At 54.7% G+C, this 20,614-nt stretch overlaps 1 protein-coding gene across 3 annotated transcripts; it reads left to right on the top strand.

The window, feature by feature from the left end:
• The first annotated feature begins 505 nt into the window (after nt 1–505).
• Nucleotides 506–19,286, top strand: FSCN3 (fascin actin-bundling protein 3). Of its 3 annotated transcripts, XM_007443786.3 has the most exons (7): nt 506–1,284; nt 4,483–5,179; nt 7,345–7,463; nt 8,420–8,579; nt 15,333–15,503; nt 15,841–16,056; nt 16,288–19,274. In XM_007443786.3, exons 1-6 carry the CDS (start codon nt 1,186–1,188, stop codon nt 16,044–16,046), a joined length of 1,452 nt encoding a protein of 483 aa, XP_007443848.1. In that variant the 5' UTR covers nt 506–1,185; the 3' UTR covers nt 16,047–16,056; nt 16,288–19,274. The 3 variants fall into 3 exon arrangements, with proteins under 3 accessions (XP_007443848.1, XP_025032415.1, XP_025032416.1); XM_025176647.2 differs by lacking the exon at nt 15,333–15,503 and having other exon boundaries at nt 16,288–19,275; XM_025176648.2 differs by lacking the exons at nt 7,345–7,463; nt 8,420–8,579 and having other exon boundaries at nt 16,288–19,286.
• Nucleotides 19,287–20,614: the final 1,328 nt, after the last annotated feature.

The raw sequence follows: 20,614 nt of genomic DNA, 5'->3' as shown, positions 1-20,614 counted from the left end.
GCCCCCCTCCGCGGGAGGCGCCGGCCGCGCCCCGCCGACGCGAGCCAGAAGGGCGACGCCGTGCAGGGTCGCGCCCGTCGGGGAGGACGCCGGCAAGGCGGAGCGTGCTCGAGAGAGAGCGGCCCAGGCGGCCGGGGCCCGGGAGGAAGGGCTGCGGAAGCCCAGCCTGGGGAGGGGGCGGCGGGGCCGCCCGTGGGAGGGCCGGGCGCGTGAACTCCCGCGAGGGAGCTGCGCGCGGGCGGGCGCGGGTCCCGGCCGGGGACGGGGCGGCCGCCGGGGAAGGAGCGCGCCCCGGCGGGGAGAGCCGCCGCCGCCCTCCCCCGCCCCAGTCAGCGCGCCCCGGAATCCGGCGCCCAGAGGCGCAGCCCCGAGGGCCCGGGGCCGGAAGGAGCCGCTTCCGAGGAGCGGCTGGAGGCGCCGGGCCGTTCAGCGCGGGGAAGAGGAGACGCGATCGCCGTCTCGGAGCGTCTGAAGGGCCGCCGCCGCGTGGAGTGGCCGAGGAAGCGTGAATTCCGGCGATGGGACAAGCGGGATACGCGGGATAAATCACGTCTGCTGCTCACATCCACGCAGCGCAGCCCGGTCGCTGGGTTAGCCCGTTTTCTACCTTTTCCGGAAACACCGAATCCAGAACGAATCGAGTGGTCGGTCGGGAAAGAGCGAAGGGCCCCTCTGCGGGCCCTCTGTCAGCACGAGGCTCCTCGGGTGCAGCTGCGTCCCGGGTCACCAGTGCCCGGAACTACCTTCCTGAGGGCCGCCGCCAGCTGCCTGATCACAGCTGCTAATTTGGCCTGAGGCTCAAATTAGAACTACTGAAGGGAGCTGCTGTGCCACGTTGCCCCTACCACCGCCCAAGAGTTTGCAGACTGGGTCTCTTAGGTGGGGGCAAGGATTTCCTGCTTGAGAGGACAGCGAGGGGCTCCTCCGAAATGCAAAGAGCTTCCTCTTGGAGCGCGGGAGTTCCGTTTGCAGCCCGGAAAGCAGTGAAGAGCCAGGGGTGGTTCAGCGCCTGCATTATGACGTAGCCAGGGGGTCACAAAGGCCAGAGCTGCCAAGGGCTTCTGGTCCTGGAACGCTGGGGAGCTCCAGCTGGAGGCTCCCCAGTGCCATCAGAAGGGCTTGCGTGGGCCCACTCACCGGGCCCTGGACCGAGGGTGTCTGCCATTCCTATTCCACTCTTCCGTCATGCAGATTGGACTGGTCGATTGGACAGGGGGGTATCTCACCGGCGAGTGCTATGGGGATGACGTCAGTGTTTTGGGAAGCTCGCTGGGAAAGAAACAGGTATGGAGCGAAGGAGCCCCCGGCCCCTATGGCTCACCTTTGGGGCAGAGGGAGTGGCTGAGCTCTTTCTGGCAGTGGGCTGGGGCATGGAGGGAGGATCTCCTGTCTTAAGACATTCAGCATGCCCACAAAACCGTTTCAGCAATTTATCCATAGCATCTGTTTACAGCAATGCTTGTTTCCTGCCTGGCCCGAGATCCTCTGGGCATCAGATCCACAGACGGGCAGAGCCCCATTTTTGCTGCTTCAGCAGCTACCAGAGGAATTAGGACAGAGTATGTATCTATGTATCTATGTATAGTACTAGGCAAAAGTGTTGGGCAGGTGTGAAAAAACGCTGTAAAGTAAGAATGCTTTAATATATATATATATATATATATATATATATATATATATATATAATTAATTGTTATATATTGTAATTGTTTATGTTTATCAATTTACAAAATGCAAAGTGAGTGAACAGAAGAGAAACCCAAATGGAATCAATATTTGGTGTGACCACCCTTTGCCGTCAAAACAGCAACAGTTCTGGTACACTTGCACGCAGTTTTTGAAGGAACTCGGCAGGTAGGTTGTTCCAAACATCTTGGAGAACTAACCACAGATCTCCTGTGGATGTAGGCTGCCTCAAATCCTTCCGTCTCTTCACGTAATCCCAGACAGACTAGATGATGTTGAGATCAGGACTCTGTGGAGGCCAAACCATCACTTCCAGGACTCCTTGTTCTTCTTTACGCTGAAGATAGTTCTTAATGACATCGGCTGTATGTTTGGGGTGGTTGTCCTGCTGCAGAATAAATTTGGGGCCAATCACACGCCTCCCTGATGGTAGGGCATGATGGATAAGGATCTGCCTGTATTTCTCAGCATTGAGGACACCATTGATCCTGACCAAATCTCCAACTCCATTTGCAGAAATGCAGCCCCAAACTTGCAAGGAACCCCCACCATGCTTCACTGTTGTCTGCAGACACTCATTCTTGTACCGCTCTCCAGCCCTTCGGTGAACAAACTGCCTCCTGCTACAGCCAAATATTTCCAATTTTGACTCATCAGCCCAGAGCACCTGCTGCCGTTTTTCTGCACCCCAGTTCCTATGCTTTCGCGCATAGTTGACTCGCTTTCCACGTCGGAGGTATGGCTTTTTGGCCACAATTCTCCCCCGAAGACCGCTTCTGGCCAGACCTCTCTGGACAGTAGATGGGTGTACCTGGGTCCCACTGGTTCCCGCCAGTTCTGTGCTGATGGCACTGCTGGACATCTTCCGATGTCGAAGGGAAGTAAGCATGATGTGTCTTCCATCTGCTGCATTAAGTTTCCTTGGCCGACCACTGCGTCTACGGTCCTCAACGTTGCCCGTTTCTTTGTGCTTCTTCAAAAGAGCTTGAACAGCACATCTTGAAACCCTGGTCTGCTTTGACATTTTTGCCTGGGAGAGACCTTGTGTCTTGTTGCTGTGCTCAGTCTTGCCATGGTGGATGACCTGTGACATGAAACTGTCTTCCACAACCTCACCTTAGTAGCAGAGTTTGGCTGTTCCTCACCCAGTTTTAAGCCTCCTACACAGCTGTTTTTGTTTCAGTTAATGACTGTGTTTCAACCTACATATGAAGTTGATGATCATTAGCACCTGTTTGGTATAATTGGTTAATCATACACCTGACTCTAATCCTACAAGATCCCTGACTTTGGGCAAGTGTACAAAGTGTGCAAGTGTAAGAATTGATGCTGGTTTGAAGGCAAAGGGTAGTCACACCAAATATTGATTTGATTTGGATTTCTCTTCTGTTTGCTCACTTTGCATTTTGTAAATTGATAGACATAAACAATTACAATATATATTTTTGAAAGCATTCTTACTTTGCAGCATTTTTCACACCTGTCTAAAACAGTACTGTGTACAGTGGTACCTCGGGTTACGAACGCCTCTGCTTACAAACTTTTCGGGTTGCGACCAGCTCCGGCCGCAAAAATTTACCTCGGTTTCCGAACTCCGCCTCGGGGTACAAACCGGATCCGCGGCCATTTTCCGCCGTGACACGTGGTCCACGGCCATTTTTCTGCCCGTGACACGTGGTCCACGGCCATTTTCCGCCCGTGCCACATGGTCCGCGGCCATTTTTCCGCCCGTGCCACGTGGTCCGCGGCCGTTTTTCCACCCTGCCACGCAGTCCGCGGCCATTTTTCCACCCTTGACGTGTGGTCTGCGGACACCGGAACAGATTAATGGTAATTACATTGAACCTTATGGGAAAATTTGCTTCGGGTTGCGAACAAATCAGGTTGCGACCAGAGTCACGGAACGGATTAAATTCGTAACCCGAGGTACCACTTTATTTGAATTGAGTTGAATTTATGTATTGAATTGAGTTGAGAGAAGGCAGCTGCTCTCCCGTCTTTAGGAATTGTCCGAGGGAGCCTTGTAATTTGTTTCCCCCCCTCAAGGCATGGCAGGGAGACCTCTGATAATGGGAACCCAGCAGAGCTGCTGGGAAGGACAGGCATATGGGCTTTTGGCCTGGAAGGACTCGCCCTGTTGAACTGTGGACCACCATCTTGAGCGCTGAGCGAGAAAGGGAGGGAGCAACAGTTGGGGGTGGGACACACATCAGGGAAAGGGATTTCCTGGCTTCCTTTGCCTCCAGGGGCCTGCTTCTGGCAGGCCTCATGCTCGGAACAGGCAGAGGGGGCCCTCAGAAGTGCCTTGGGGCTCGTGCCTTTTTTGGGGCATAGAGTTGGGAAGGGTGCCTTACCCAAGCCCCAGGGTGAGACCAGCATTATTGGGGAGCTGCAGGGAAGGGACCCCTCCTTTTGGGGTTCCATGAGTGTCCAGGCTGAGCTGGCTGCTCCTCCACTTTGGGATGGAGGACCCACTTCATTCCGTTGGAGGCCCTGCAAATAAGGAAGAGCCCTGTCTGGACATGTTCCCGGTCCTTTGATCTGAGCCTAGAGTAAGGAAGGGTCCATCCAAGCTAGGAAAGGCCTGGTTCATCCCTTGGCAGGGTTTCTGGGGGGTGACTAGGAGCTGGGGATCTGGGGTGAGCCAGCTCAAGAAGTCCTTTGGCGAATTGTCTCCTCACACTGCATCTTCAACAGTGGACTGGCAAAAACAATCAAAGGGGCAGGCAACAGAGTGAGTGGGGCTTTGCCTAATGAGCCAGCTGGTGGGTGATTGGCCACTTTTGCTTCCCACAGACCTGGAAGCTGAGGGTGACCACTGAGCAAGGGAAGCAGAGTGTAGTGGCAGTGATTGGGCATGAAGGACAGCACCTCCTGGTGGAAGCGGATGGCACAGTGCACTGTGGGCAGCCAGTGACAGACAAGCAAAGCCAGTTTCTGCTGGAGGTACATCCGAGTGGGGCATGGACCCTCCAGCAGTTGGAGAGCAAGAAATTCTTGGAGTCTGATGGCGAGGACGTCTTCTGCGTGTCCCTAGGCCTGACTGCCCACCACCTGTGGATGCCCCAACTGGCCGAGCATGCGCATGTGGTCCTCTTCAACCCCAGCAGCCAGCTCTATGCTCGGACTGACCCAGAACTGAACCGGGTCTGGGTGGATGCCCCTGTGCCCTACCTGGAGGAATGCAGCTTCCTCCTGAGGTTCAGGAAGGGAACTTGCCACCTGGAGACCTCCAACCAGAAATTTGTGTCCAGAGCAGAGAAACTTGCCAAGATGCCCTCCACAGAGACAGCCTTTCACCTGAATCTAAAGCCCGGTTGCCTGGTGTTCCTCACAGACATGGAGGGGCATGTCTTGTACCCTCAGGGCAGGCGAGGGCTCCTCTGCCTTGGGGACCACCCAGTGGAGAATGAGGAGTGGTTTGTCATCAAGCGGTGTCCACAGTGGGTCAGTCTGAAAACAAGAACCAACAGATATGTCAGCATCATTTCTGGTAAGTAAACCCAATTTTTCCAGCTCAAGGAAAAATGGTAGGAACAACTGTCTAGAAAGCAGAGCCCCGCCCCACCCCTACCCTACCAGATCACTACAAAACTCGGGCCACTTTAGAATTTGGGTGGGGACAGAAGGAGTCTTCACCTGCCACTCCATGTTATTTCTTAAAATAAGAAAAGAAATCACATCAAAGGCTTTGCCCTGAGTGACTGCCATTACCTCAGAAATAAATCTATCTATAATTTTTCCCTCCTTGCATACAGTGAGCATCTAATGAGACGTGAATTCTAGCATAAACATTAAGGGCTGTAAAACTCTCATCTATACGAGCCCAATGAAAACAGGGAATCTAATGTCAGTTAAACATCTACAAAATATTGTGATAATACAATCATTGGATTTTGTTTAAGAAAATCATATAGGTAGTCCTTGACTTACGACTACAATTGGGACTGGAACTTCCATCGCTAAGCGATGAGGTCGTTAAGTGAGTTTCACCCGATTTTATTACCTTTTTTGCTGCGGTCATTAAGCAAATCACATGGTCATTAAGCAAATCCAGCTTCCCCCATTGACTTTGCTTGTTGGAAGCCCCCTGGGAAGGTTGGAGATGGCGATCACGTGAGCCTGGGATGCTGCAACCGTCATAAATACATGCCGATTGCCAAGCACCCGAATTTTGATCACATGACTGCAGGGGCGCTGCAATGGTCATGAGTGTGAGGACCAGTTGTAAGTCACTTTTTGCAGCGCCATCGTAACTTTGAAACAAATGGTTGTAAATAGAGGACTACCTGTAATCTGGATAGAAATAGAAACTTGGTGGGAAGTGCAGAGGTGTACTACCTCCCTCGAGTAGCAACTCTGATCAGTTAGATACCTCGGTGGTAGGCACGGCCAAGCAAAATCTGGCCTTCCACCCCTGCCGGTTTCAGGCAGCGGATGAGCCCAGGGCACCGCTGTTGAGGCTGCCAACAAGGCACAGTCCTCAGGCCCCAGGTGGCTTTACTGTGCTCAACCATGGCTTAGGAGCAGCATACTGGGTGCCCTGGACTCCCACTGAGTCCAGAAGGCTCCCTCCAACATCCTTCTGGGTGCTTGCAAGCTGCCTGTCAACACACTGGTCTGCCTGCCAGTCTAGCCAATGGAAGGGTTGTGCCAAAACTACTTGGGAAAATGAAACTCAGAGCCAGGGTGGCATGGTGGTGCTGGTGGTCAAGCAGGTGACCAGGTTCAAAGCAGTCCTCAGCTGTGGAAGCTCGTTGGGGACTTTGGGCCAGGCTCCCTCGTGTTGGAAAATGTGGGGTTCCCACCAGGCCGGTCTCCCACGAGCACAAAGGGAGGGGCGGCTCTGCTGCGGCCCGGCTTTGCTGCCTTGTGCGGGAGCGGCTCGGAGCCCGCCTTTTTTTCCCGTTTCCCTCATTTTCCTTCTTCTCCTCATGGCTCTCCAAGAGGTAGGAATGAATCCTTTCTCCTCCTCGGGGTTTTTGTAGTAACATTTCACAACCCCAACACCTCACAGGGTTGCTGTTGTGGGGCTAAAAAGAAGGGAGATAGCCAGGCAAAGGGCCTTGGGTGCGACTGGAGTCCTGGGGGGGGCACGCGAATTAGCCCTCAGCTGCATTGCGCTTGGGCCTGCAGTCCAGCAACTGCTTTTATTTTGCTGTGCCCTGAAAATGACTTAGTTTTCCTAATGCTCCCTTCTACTAGAAGTTGCAACCACTTGGGGGGTTTGCAAAGCCAGGCTGAGCTGGCAGAGGCTCTTGTCCAGCTTAGGGAGGTGATCCTCCGCCGCCTCCTCTGCCTCCTCCTCCTCCCCCTCCTCGCTTTTGCCTTGTTCACGGTCCGAGAAGCTGAGGAAAGGAGGAGGGGCTCACTGTTTGATAGGGGCGTGTTTTGGTAAGGACATAATATGGGTCTCCCACTGAAGAGAGCATCTTGGTGGAAAAATGTCCCAAAGGCTGCATTCTCTGAGCTCCCTCCCATTCCAGCAGCACCACCGCCACCACCAGCTCTTTTCGTGAGGATGTGGCTTTTAACCCAAAGGGCTAAGCCAGTCTTTAGTCACAGTCAGCAAGCTGAGCAACTCACAGGGGACCCCCTCCTTCGAACCCCCTCCGGGGAGGCTTTCCCTCATAATTCTCTCTCGCTCTCTCTGCTCAGACTCTGAAGTCTACGCGGGTCCTAAGAAGGCGAGCCCAATGTCCACGTTCCTCTTTGAAATGGACCCTGGTACCCAAACGGTGCAGTTAAGAGACGTTCACCACAAGTACCTGGCTCAGGTCAGCCCCCCTGGTGCTGCTGCTCCATCCCCACAGCAAGGGGGAGGGCAGGGCCCTCGCTTCGTAGCAGCAGGGTCAGGATGAAATCCCTGGGGTTTCTGGGTGGGGAAGGTCAAACCCCGCACTCAGGACCAGGGAGACATGGCCGGGCAGCCGCCCACGCATGTGGCATCAAGCCCATGCAAGCAGGGTGATGCCGCAGCTGACAGGCTATGCCCAACCAGCAGTGGCCCTTTTGAGCTGAGACAGGACAGGATCAAGGGGGGAGATGAAAACCATGGGGATTCAGCCTGAATCTCAGGGACTATCGGGACAGGAAGAGTTGAGCAGCAGTGGGACAGTCTGCCTAGAATGGAGAGGCCTCCCCTGCTGGGAGGTTTCAAGTGGAGCTGGCCACCCGTCAGGGGTGATTCCTTGGCTTGGCCTGAGCAGAGGCGACTAGATGACCACCCAGTCCACTTCCAGCTCCCTCCTTCTGTCACCCCAAGACTGCCTTGGGAAATGGGAAGATCGGTTCCCTACCTTTTGGGCCAACTTTAGTAAAGCTGGTGCTACATTTTGAAGTTAGCCAGGCTGTCCAAGTCCTGTTTTCGGGGTGGGGTCTTTCTCCTGCATTGCTCCCCCTCTCTCAGCATGTAGAAAGTCTGCAAAGATGCATCCATTGGCCAGGCTTTTAACCCTTCCCCGATTTCGCTCTTAGCAAGCCGCTTCTCTTGCTAGTCCTGGGGGCAGGGGTGGGGGCTTCCTTCCTCTGTCTCTCCTGCTCACCCAGCTGGACTCTGGAGGGCAGCTCTTCCCTGCCTGGTCCAGCCCCAGCCCCAGGAATGAGGCCTCTGCCAGGGTGCTTCCTGACCGTTAGAGGAACAGAAGACCCTGCCTGCCACCCAGTTGGAGAGGGCTCTTGCCAAGCTTTCAGCAAAGGTCCCCCTACTGACCATGACGTTTCCCTTCCCCAGAGACAGTTTGAGAATGTGATGGCCGACGGGTATGCCACGGAGGTGGAGACCAGGTTCCAGGTCCTCTGGCATTATGGGAGGATCTTTCTGAAAGCTCCTGGGGGTCGCTACTTGGGAACGCTGCCAGTTGGACTGGTGGCAGCTCGAGCCATGCATCCAGGTGAGGAGGAGACCAGAAGACCCAACAGCCTGCAGCCAGTCCAGGGACTACAATTTGTGGCAGCACAGCAACTCCCTGGGAGCTCCTGTGGCCCATCCTGTCCCTGGAAGTGGCAGTGGGGCAGAATTCAGCCTGGGAAGGTCTTTCCTCCCCCAGCTTAACTCCTACCCTCTGCCAGGGTCTTGTGCACCCTTCTCCTGCTCCAAGGCAGGGCACATAATCCTGTCCAGCTTCTTACCATGGTTGCCACGAGTACAGCTCAGGACTTGCTGCACAACAGTCACATCCCAGTGAATCAACCTGCTGAGTTTGCTAGGGAGGGTCCCTTCTGAGACGCTTCCTCCACCCCCACCCCTCCTTTAGACTCAGATTTCGTTTATCTGACCGTTGTCTAGACAGAGCTCTCCCGTCTCCCAAGGTTATTCCACGGCCCATTACAGTAACCCATTGCCGAGATGCTTATTCAATAAACTATGGTCAAATAAAGTGGCTTAGCACAACATGTGAACTTGGGCACTCCTGCCCTCTAGGGTAGTGCCCTATATCCGGCTCCTCCCTTTAGTCCTGGCCTGAGCAGCAAAGCCAGCCAAGGCTTCCACCTGCTGCTCTGTTAGCCCTTCAAGGTAGACCGGACTAGGAAACCAAAGTTAGAACGCTAATACCACCTTTATTATAAGGTTCCAGAACCTTGCAGGTCTGAATGTGCCTCCGCCCTCCCTGCCTTTGTCTTTCAGAAGACTGGGGAGGGTCTTGCCTGAGACATTTTCTCAAATTACATTTCTGCTTTGGACTTCAGCTTCTTTTCTCTGATCCTTGTCTTGGTTGCAGCTCTTCCTCAGGGTCATTCCTTTGGCCCATTACACCTGAGCAGCAAAGCCCCTCAAAGCTCCCGTCTGCCCTTCTGTCAGCCCTTCAAGGTAGACTGGACTAGGAGACGAAAATCATGCAGGCTAATACTAATTTTATTACAAGATTACAGTAATAGTCTTGCACATCTGAACTAGGGAGGGTCTTGTCTGAGGTGCTTTCTCAGGTTACAGTTCTGACTTGGACCCTCAGGTTTCTTTGTCTGGTCATTGTTGTGGTAGCAGCTCTTCCTCCTGCTTCTCAAGGTTATTCCTCCCACCCATTACATCCTCTGCCAGGCTGGCTCTGCCACAGGGACAGGAGCTCTTGGCTTGATTGGTCCACTTGTTCGTAGCCTTTGCCCACCCCCAATCCCCAAATTAAGAGGAACCACAGACATGTTAAACCCTTCCTGACCCATCCCATGCCTCTCGTGCGCCCCATGCACCTTCCTCAACCCATGCCCTGCCTCTCGCGCGTCCCCTCACACCCTCGCACACCCTCCCAACCCGTGCTGCGCCTCTTGCACACCCTCCCAGACCCGTGTGGCACCTCTTGTGCACCCCTTGGCACCCTCGTGCACTGTCCCCGACCTGCACAGCGTCTGTCTTGCACCCTCCCCGGCCTGCACAATGCTTCTCAAGTACCCTCGCACACCCTCCCCGCACCACACCTCTCGCGCACCTTCCCTGACCCTCTCACCCACCCTCTCCCTCCCTCCACCACCTGGCAGCAGCCATTTACCTGCCTGCGGGCCTGGGACTTGCAATTTTCTGCCGGTTTCCCCACTGACTTTGGTTGAGGGAAGCCGGCAGGAAGTTGCCTCACCTAATAACTCTGGGATTCAGTTAACGATGGCAACCAGGACTGCAGGGATTGCTATCACTAAGTGATGCAGTTGTGCTTTACAAACGCATGGTAATTCCAGTCCCAATTGCCGTCGTAAGTCAAGGACTACCTGTACAGTATTCCTAACAGGGTCACCCAAGGCTTCAAGGTCATCCCAGCTGCCTGGTTAAAGCAAGCTGGCATCTGTATTGGGCAGCAGTGATAGAGGAAGAAGCTGGAGGCAGATGATCACTTTGATGATAATGGCAAAGGCATCCATTCATCTGTGTGGGAGAAGGCCACGGTAAAGATCAGAATTGTGCAGGCAGTGGCATTCCCTGTGACACTCTATGGAAGGGAAAGTTGGATGCTGAAAAAGCCGGACAGGAAGAGTACTGACGCTGTTGAACTTTGGTGTTGGAGAAAGCTCTAATGCCAGGAAAGGTAGAAAGAAAGAGAAGAAGAGGACGACCAGCAGGAAGGTGGATGGACTCAGTTACAGGGGTGATGGGGGCACCGTTGGAAGACCTGAAAGACCTGGTTAGGGACAGATCATCATGGGGAAAATCTATCTGCGTAGTCACTAGGAGTCAAAAATGGCCCAACCAACCAATCAATCAATCATGCTGTGCAAATTCAGACTAGGTATTTTTGTGCTTGTGGTTTCATTCGCCTGTTTTGGCTTGCTTAGTTATAACTTCCATCCTAAAGGTCAGGATGAAAGAGTTCTGATTAATAGTATTGAATCGAGGGAAAGTTACTACACAAGAATTCCAGTGAGTGCCTCACTTTCAAACAAGAAACCTCTATGTAGGCAATCTGGGGTGGCAGATCTTCCTGTCCTTCTTTGGTGCAGAGGAAAGGAGGCCCTCCTCTTTCGTAAAGAGGGACAGCCTGCTTTTCTTCATTGCTTTGGTCATTGCTGTTCACTTGATCAGAAGGAGAACTAACTCTTCCAGTCAGTAAGGTGATCCTCATGTTTAAAGTTCATGGGGAAGCTACAGCTCGGCCTGCTTTTTCCATAGTTGCAGCCCTTGTTTCCCTGGCCTTCCTCAAGAGGACCATCCTAACGTATACGGGTTGTTGGAAGGTGACTTCCTGTCCCTGCCCCTCTGGAGTGTCAGGAGAAGGAAAACCTGGCTCTCAGCTCTCACCCTCCAACACGGAGAGGCCTCAGAGCGCTAAGGGGAGCTGTTTTACCAGAACTGTTGGAGTCAGGTTCTACAGGAAGAAATGGCTCTGGAGAAAGGGGGGCTCGTTTTGTTTTATTTCTTGTTGAAATGATATTGTAGGGAGAGATTCCACCTCAGAGGGGCAGGCAGATCGGCTAATAGAAACTATGTCCAGACATGGTATCATTCTGCAGGGCGAGCAATGTTACACAAGTGCAGAAAAAGAGTGAGACGCAGTCAGCCAAAGAAATCAAAGGACGGTGCAAGGAAAGGAAAGGCGCTTAAACTGAGTTCATGCCGCACCGTTCCCGGTACCTCTCCATGCCTTTCCTTCCTTGCCTCTACCATGTCCATGGGCTGGTTCGTATGTCGGCTTTTATTTTTTTAATTTCTCACACCTCGCTTTTTGAGGACCTCATCAACTCCATCCAGCCACAACTTTCTCAGCATTCCTCTTCTCTCAACTTACTTTTCATATATTTCCTTTGCAATTCAGTCCTTGGACGAACAAGCCACCTCAGTGTCCTCCAAGTATAAGACAACAGAAGCTAAAGTAAAGAGCACCTTTAAAACTGATGGGGAAAGTGGAGACCAACTTGAGTCCCAAAGGGTTAGGGACCTCCTGGGGGGTGGGCTGTGCTTCATCCGGGATATGACAGAAAGGTTTCCATCATCATTCGAATCTGCAACACCTAGCCTTTCCTCTCGATCCATGTGGGGATGAAGGATATAGGTAAAGGCGACTTTGAAAGAGACTCTGGAGATTACAAGGCCTTGGGCAGGAAAATGAAGGAACTGGGAGCACAAGTAGCCTTCCATCAGTCCTTCCAACTAAGAGTCATGGTAGAAAAAGAGGGAACAGAATCCTGGAAGTCAAGAAATGGCTCTGCAGATGGAGCTGTTGAGAAAAGCTGGGGTTCCACTGCAGTGGCCTGTGTTACCTTCCTCCTGGGAAGAGATGGTTACATCTTAGGAAGGCTGGGACGGAAGGGCTTGGCAGGCACCTCACAGGAGGGTGTTAACTAGAATAAAAAGGGGAGGGTGTCAAAGCCAGAACTGAATATGTAGCCAAGGAAGCAGAGGGAGAGGCAGGAGGCCAGGCTGGGGACCCAGAGTTTTTCAGGAAACCACCACAGAGAGGCTGGAGCCACTCAAAGCCTCAGATGTTTCTACATCATTGGGCAGGCAATGGGAAAAGAACAAGGAGGGCCAGAAATTCTGACTCAGGAAGACAGAAGCGATGTGCTAGGCATCACTGTCAGTTGATGGGATGATATTCATGTTTGGGACCCAGCAGTGGAAAGCTACAAGGAAAAGAAATTGAAGTGATACCATCATGAGAATTTATTTTAGACCACCTGGGCAAGCAGAAGATAGGATACTTTTTTGTGTCAGTCTTTCAAAGAGGCATATGATAGTGACAATGGGGGATTTCAATTATCCTGACAGCTGCGGGAAATCAGGCTGCCAAGAGTCAGAGATCAAACAAATCCTTGTCTTCTCTAGCTGACAGCCTCATTTATCAAACTAATTGTGGTGGGATATTAAACAAAGAGTTAAATAATTAGAAGGTGAAGGAAAGGGGGGGGGGCATCATTTATTTTCCTGGACCTGATAGTCACTAATATAGAGGAATTGGTTGAAGAAGCGAAGGTGCCTAGCACCTTAGGAGAAAATTATTACGTTACTGTAATTTCCAGAGGAGCAACTGAGACGAGTTAGACCTGCATATTGGACTTCGGAAGACTTCCTTTTGGCTCTGTGATTCTCTTGACAAGCAGGTCTAGTTTGGTGATAGTACGGACTAATTTGAGATGCTTCACATCAGGATAGCTCGTAGCTCTTCCAGCACTCCCAACAAGAAAGCGGTCGCTACATCCTTCAGGATCTGCCACAGGCAACCCGTCCTGTCAAAAATGTCAGTCAAGGCCTGACTTTCGCTCTCAGCATCAGTCCAGCTTGGACTACTGCCTTGGGCTGTCTGTGGCAAAGTCCACCAGCTCGGTGCGCGTTGTTCCCCACAAGCGGTCTTAGGTTGGATAGGAGTTTGCACAACTAACGAGGGTTTGAAAGATGCCTTCACCTTCTCCTTGATGTTCCCCACTTCTGGCAAGCCTCACACATTCAGTCCCATGTCTCCCCTGTCCCGCCCAGTAAGAATGTTTCTCCATTTGGGCCCTGCCTTCCACCGCATGGGCCCATTTGGGTGGTTATGTGCCAAGTTTAAGATGTGCTTACAAACCTTGCTGGCCCCGTCTCGGGTTTGTCAAGCTATTTCTGTGCGCATCGTCTGTTTGAGGCCTCAGGGTGAGAGGGTTCATCCTCTGTTTTCTGAGACACCTGCCCTTTCACCCCACTCATTCATTAGGACCCTGAACCTGAACCTGGTCTCCAAGGGAGGCTCTGGGTGGTCCCTTGCTATCAGGAACTCCATCTTGGTGGACTCGGTCCTTCTCTCTCAGTGAAGAGAGGGTTCTCCGTACACTTTCTGCCAAGTCTTTTCTGAATAGGGTCTGCCTCCCATCAGTGCTGTTCCCAATCTTTCTGATTTAAAAAGGGCAGTTTCTATTTGGTCTTTGGCCAACAGCCTTTTCTTCAGCTCCATGGTTTCCCCCCTCTTACCATGATGTAGTTGCTTGGTAGTTCCCCTGCCACCACCCCACATCTTCTGGGGGGGCTCACCTGGTATCCTTTCCCTGTACCCAGTTTGTGAGATAAATACTGTCCTGACAAATAAAAGGTAAACATGGACAGTGACTTTGTTTGTTTGTTTGTTTATTAAACTTGTACGCCACCCATCTCCCCCAACGGGTGACTCTGGGCAGCTCACAATAACAAAAAAGGAAAAAACGCCAATCCCTCCAACAATGGCTAAAATCCATAAATAATTAAAAATAGAAACATACATTAAAATGTCCTAAAAAACCCCTGTATATTTTAGCACTAAAACCTTCAAGATGCTGGGGGGGGGGGAACCAAACCCATCACCCCACCAGCCATCTCCACAGATGTGAGCCCCCATCCAGCCCCCAGGCCTTCTGGCAGGGCCAGGATTTAACCCCTTTTCTGAAGGCCATGACCTCCCAGCCCAGTAAGATAAAGGCCTGTGGTTCAGCTTCCAACCCTCCTGCTGCTGGGAAATAAGTCAGTCTCAGAATAGCCAAACAAAGCCAGATTTTATTGAAAACAAAAAGAAGTTGTTCAGAATATACAAAGCCTGGTTTATAAAATACATGCAGTGCTCTTGGAGACCAGAAGATGAGTGAGCTCACCTTTCAGCTCTTCAGAAGTTAACATGGAGAAAACAAATCTTCCAGACATCAGTCCAAAATTGCACAGAACGTCCTCCTATTTAGAGAAGTAGCAAATCGGAGCAAACAAGGTTTCCAACATGCACAGACCAAAGAAGATAAATCTACCTGTTATTTTAGCGTGACCAGAATCCCGCACAAAGACCTCTGCTGCTTTGTCCCTAGATTTCCCTGGATTCTTGGAATAATCCCAACTGTCGATCAGAGCTTCTGGGGTGATTGACCGCAGGAACGTGTGTCAGACAAGTGTATAAATACAAAGGCCCCCCCTCACAGGGCTGCCCCCCATTAGGCTCCGAGGGCTAAAGCAGCACCTGTGCGAGCTCACGCAGAGGCTGGGCGGCATCTCTGCAGCGCTGTGATCAAGATCCCTGCCCTGAGCAGGGGTTGACCTGGTCTGGTGGCTTCAAGGACTTAACGGTTGCATGGCAAGATGCTGTGCCTGGCACGCAAGCACTGTCAACACGGGCCTGGCAGGATGACGCCCCTGTGCACTCTTGGCAGCTCAGTTGTTAGACTTGCTTGATGAAAGCTTCCGGACGCCATGGGCCCCCCGCCACCCTGGATTCAGCCTCCATGGTTCCTTTCTGCTGCAGGGCCCAATGAGGAGTTTGTGCTGCGCTTCACCAATCGGTCTTTCTTGGTGCTACGTGGGCGCTATGGCTACGTGGGGAGCTCCACGTGCCAAGAAATGCTGCAGTGCAACCTTCTGGAACCGGACCCTGTTGAGATCCTGCCTTGCAAGCATGGGATCTACCACCTCCAAAGTAAGTGCGGGGGGACTCTGCACCTGTCCCCCATCAGGAGCATCCTCAAGCATTCCCCACCCCAAAGAAGCCGTGCCATTCGTGTGGCAGAGAATAGTGCAGGGCTCCCTTCTCTGTAGCCATTCCTCAGGTGGTCCCATCTGCACAGACACCATCTTCGTATACTAGGTTTGGACAACATTCTGTACCGATGTCTCAGAAAGGCCTGCCTGCTCCCACCTTGAAGTCTGCGTTTACCCCTTGCAAAAGGGCCAGAGGCTGCTGATGGGAGGGAGGCGAGCCCCTCCTTCTTTTCCTTCCTTCCTTCCTCCCTCTCTTGCCTGCCTTCCTTCCACAGGCCGTGGGAAGAGCTTTTGGTCCCTGACCCCAGAAAGGACCTTCAGTCCTTGGGGGAAGTTTGCCTTGAACTTCTACTTGGAGATCCAAGGGAACAACCTGCTGGCCATCATAGCCCCCAACGGCTACTATCTGCGTGGGGATCGGGAGGGTTGCCTGGTGGCTGACGGCGAGGAGGTAACCCGAGACTGCCTTTGGGAGTTCTAGCCTGGGAGAGGTAAGGGAGGCCGTCAGCATACCTGGGCTGGAGGCCGGGGGAACGGGGGCCCAGCAGGGAGGCCTTGCAGTGGATGAGTCAGGGCCTCCCCAGCCCCCGACCCCTTGGGGGGTCCAGGGCACCTCCTGCTTGCCCTTCAGGGCCGCTGCCCGGTGGGGGCTTGGCTCTGGTCTGCCCCAAGGACACAACCCTCGCCTGCTTGCCCTGCTAACTGTTGCTCCTTGTTCTCAGGCACTCGTGTGAAAGAAGGTGCCCCAACCGAGGAGGGGAGCAGCCATCTGTCTGGCCCGCTGTCTAGGATGCTCAGCCACTCACCCGTGGGCTTCACTGGGGGCTCCCAGGCAGCTGAGGAGGGTCCTACTTGCTGTCCCCCACGAGCCAGAGCGGCCCCTTCCACTTTCCTTCGACTGTCCCTCGGGGAGCCATGTTGTGAACTTTCCATCAATGAAGTAGTTTCGCTCATTTTGGGCCCGTGTTGCACCTTCTCCTTTGCCTCCTGACGCTGGGAGGAGGGGCAGAGGGTCTCTGCTCTGGGCTCAGCCACTGCCACTGCCACTGCCACCACCTCCAGGGAACTGGGAACGTATCCAAACCTTGGGGCCCGGCTGGTTGCTCTGCCCGGGAAGCAGGGCTACTTCAAAAGGCTCCAGAGGGGTCCAAAGGAAGAGTGACCTTGAGCTTCCCAGGGCAGGGAACCCACCCTCAGCTGAGCCTCCTTTGGTGGAGGAAGCCAACTCCTGGCTGCCCCCCAGCCCCAGCAAGAGACTTGCGCCATGCCTGGGCACTCCACCCGCTGCCTGTCCAGAGGAGAGGAGGCGGCTGGTTCCTTCAGGGAATCCGGTTTGACCCTGGAAGGCCGCGGGGCAGTGTTTCCCATTCAGCAGAGGAATGGTCCCTGTCTTCCTCCCAGGGGGTCTGGATTCGCTTACCCTGAGGGCTCAGAGGGACAGAAGGACACCCAGGAAGCCAGTGGGCCTCCCTCTTTTCCAGTCGCCTGGGGAGAGAGGTCAGGGGCCACAAATCAGCTCCCAACTTTCAAGTGGCATTATTGGAAAGGAAAGGGGCAAGCTTTCTCCCCCTTTTCTCATGGGGGGGAGGAAGGGCAGTCTTCCACCCCCCCCCCCAGAATCTGATAATCTCCATCCTTGGTCTTCATTCCTTTAAAAAAAAGCCTCCATTTACACTCCTAGAGCTCCTTCTTTAGCCCTTTTCATGCAACACAATTTTATTTCCATCAAAACTGTTCTACGTTTTCTCTGCCCCTTTTCTCTGCTTCTTACTCTCAGCTGCATGCTCTGCTGTTCTTCCCTGCCTGCGTCTCTGCCCTATTTTTGCAGCTGTCGTTTTCCCATGTTCATCTTTTCTCACGCACAGCCTCTTTCCCGTCTTTCCCGTTCTCGTTCCACCAAGCACCCTCTTCATGAGCTGCACCAACTTCCTCAAATCCTTGGCACTCTGTCCCAAGCAGCTTCCACCTCTGCTACCCATTCAGTCTGTTGGGAGACCCTGTCTGCTAAAGACTTGCTCATTTCTCTGCCAGGAGTGATTCTTTCCTGTTGTTTCTTTCATTTTTCTTTTCTTCTGTGTCCATTTTCTCCCAATATCCACCTGCATTCCAGAAATCACTATGCATTCATGAATTCTCTCCCCACACCCGCCCCCAATAATATTTTTCAGAAATCTGCTTTCTGTTATCATAATTCAGCGGAAGGCAAGAGGAAAGTATCACCAATTCCCGCTTTCATATGCACCCATAACAACCTAGATAACCCCAGTTCATACTTTAACCTACAGCTTCACTTTCCTTCACCTACATACACTCTTTAAAATAAATACTTCTGACGTTCTTCAGTCCCCAGTAATCTACGGAGACTTCTATGGGATCTCTTGTTTTCCTGCCACCCTCAGACCCTGACAAGGAAGTTCTTTGGTTTCTCCCCAGCTGTGTGACGTGGTGGAGTGTGGGGAAGGTGTGGGACAGCCGTCTGCCGCCACCTTTGAACAAGGAATCAGATCAGCTTTTATTATGCCGCTGAGAAAGAGTCGTAAGCAGACGGCGGTTCAGGTTCGCTTCCTTACAGTACAGGATTCCCTGAACTCCCGGGACTCTGCGCGGCAGCTAACCCTTGCGGCCCGCCTGTTTACTGCCAGGCCACTCTGCCCATCGCAGGTTCTCTTTGGGCTGGGGCCAAGCCCGTCTTCAGCCTGTCCTTCTGCCCCCCCCATCCCTCCTCTGGAATTTAACCTGGGAGGAAATGCCAGCCAGCGTGCGTGCGTGCGTGCCTGCTCACGCTCGTGCCTTGCAAGCTGGAGAGCACTCTGCGAGCCGGCCTATCCTTGCTGCTTCCCACCAGCTCGGAGAGATGGGTAGTGTTCAGCCATAACCTCAGGATGCACTCCCACCCTTCATTTGGGAAGAAGAAAGCAAAACTACGGCACCCCTGAAATTCAACCACTTTTGGTGGTACAACCTGGAGTTGTTTGGGGGGGGCATGTGCGGTGCTAGGGACTTGCCTGTGAGCCAGGAGTGACCTCCCATGGCCTAGGAAGACCCTCCCATCCTTTGGGCTGCGGCAATTCGGCTTGCTCCTTCCTAGGCCTAGTGTGGGGAGACCCCAGATCAAGCTCCCCCACAGAAGCTCCCGGGGTGACTTTGCGCCAGTCCCCCTCTCTCTGCCCAACCTACCTCACGGATTGTTTTTGGAGGAAACGAGGAGAGCCCTATGCCTTGAACTCCTGGAGGAAAGCTGGGGTATACATTTAACAAATAAACAGACCACAAGAGAGCCGCACAGAAGTTCTCGTGTGCCCAGTAGCTACCAGCAAATTGGTATGATAAAAAAAGGCTGTAGAAGAATACGAGCTTAACAATGCTCTCCTCCTCGGAAGGGAACGATCTCAAAAAGATGAGCGGCCGGGGCTTCCTGCTGCGCGTTGGGGGAAGGAAGTTCTGTCCACAGCCGGTTGAACCCTGAGCGGGGATGCAGAAAGCCCGGCCGCAGGGCTCAACCGGGAGGCTCTGCGGCGAAGCCTCCGGAAAGCGGGGGGGGGGGGGAGCCCCACCTCCCGCGGGCGAGCCCCGCTGTTACCGCCGGCCCGGCGTCGCGGATCTCTGTCTGAGCCGAGCAGGGGCCCTTCAAGGAAAGGGGCCGCCGGCGGGGATGCCCTCCGTGGGCACAGGGCCGCTTCCTCCTCTCCCAAAGCAGAACCCGCCGCCGCCGCCGCCGCGCAGCTCGCGGGGCAGGCTGGAGGAAGGGCTGCGCGCGGATCTTGGGCGGGGAACCCCGGGAGCCTGATTCCACTTCGGCGGCCGGTCCAGGAGGGTCCGAAGGCTCCGGAGTCCGCCGCGCCGACTCCGGCCGAAGCCTGCTGCCGGGAAGGTGCGGAGGCGTCTCGGGCGCCATCGGGCAGCGGACGCCGGGGGCTGCCTTCGGGGACGCTCCGCGCTCGGATCGCGAAAGCTGCCTTGCGCCCACGTCCCCGAAGCCGCGGGGGGGGGGGGGCGTCCCTGGTCTCAGACGGCGGAGGGCGGCAGGAGCCCGAGAGAGGCAAGGCGGCGGGCTGCCTAGGGCCGCGGCACGGCCGGCCTTCTGGCTGGGGGCGGCGGCGGGGTCCTTGCTGTAGAGAGAGGCGGATCTCAGGCGGGCTCCGGGACCTTTCGGCTCCCACTTGGCCCCGCCGCAGCGCGCTGGCCGAGAGCCTCTGAGCTCTGCTGGCGGCCGCCTTCCTGGCAGGCCTCTGCCCTGGGCTCCGGGGGGGGGGGCAAACGGTCGGGAGCACTGCCTGGCGGGGTAGCAGCCGCTCTGGGCTCCGGGTGGCGCGGCCGGAGACGCAGGTGGAGCCGCGACCCCGGACTGGGCTGGGAGGCGTGGACCGCGCGGGACTCGGCGGCCGAAGCCCGGGGTGAGGCCCAGCAAAAGCCCCCAAGACCCAGCGACGGGGGAAGGGGGCGCTTTGCAAGGGGCCGGACTCGCTCGCCCCTCCGGGCAGCGGGCCCCGGAGGAGGCCTTTGCTGCCTGCGCGGCGGACGGGGGTCGGTGAGAGGAGCGGCCGCGAAGGCCTGTCCTCATTGCAAGCCGAGGGGCTCTTCCCGGGGCTTGGGGGCGGGCGTGCCCACCCGGCAGTCCGCCGCGCACTTCAAGCCTGGTGCCAGCTAGGGCCAAGGTCCGGGGCGGCCTCGGAAGAAAGCCTGGAGCTGGAAGGAGCGGGGCCTCGCTTCCCGGGAGGTGGCGACGGGAGGAAAGAGCTGCCGCGGGAGCCCTTGCCGAGTCAGGAGCCGTCGGAAAGGCCCCTCGGCTCGCTCCGCCATGGGAAGGCCCCCCTGTCCGCCCAGCGGCTTGTCCAGGGGCAGCCCCACCTAGGGCGCTTTGCTGAGGAGGCGGGAAGCCGCCGGCGCTCCGCTCGCTTCCAGCAGGCGCGCCCGGCAGTTCCGCCGCGTCCCCGCTGGCGGTGGCACCTCGCCGCTGCCTGCTGCGAAGGCGCGGCTTTTGTCGTGCAACCCCTGATCAGCCCCTGGCTCGCTTCCCCAAAACGTGCTCCGAATCAGATCCGGAGGATT

The sequence above is a fragment of the Python bivittatus genome, unplaced genomic scaffold (assembly GCF_059951505.1).
Source record: "Python bivittatus isolate LINGU-HERP-01145 unplaced genomic scaffold, Pbiv_v1 ctg000730_np1212, whole genome shotgun sequence".
In the NCBI taxonomy this organism is placed as follows: Eukaryota; Metazoa; Chordata; class Lepidosauria; order Squamata; family Pythonidae; genus Python; species Python bivittatus.
The sequence above is the reverse complement of the archived record's forward strand: the minus strand, read 5'-3'. Positions and strand labels throughout refer to the sequence as shown.

Excerpts from the sequence above, each read along its gene's own strand:
- FSCN3 (XM_007443786.3), top strand. The coding sequence starts at position 1,186 with ATGCAGATTGGACTGGTCGATTGGACAGGGGGGTATCTCACCGGCGAG. Across the intron at positions 5,180-7,344 it reads ATATGTCAGCATCATTTCTG|ACTCTGAAGTCTACGCGGGT; the intron begins GTAAGTAAACCC and ends CTCTCTGCTCAG. Across the intron at positions 8,580-15,332 it reads AGCTCGAGCCATGCATCCAG|GGCCCAATGAGGAGTTTGTG; the intron begins GTGAGGAGGAGA and ends TTTCTGCTGCAG.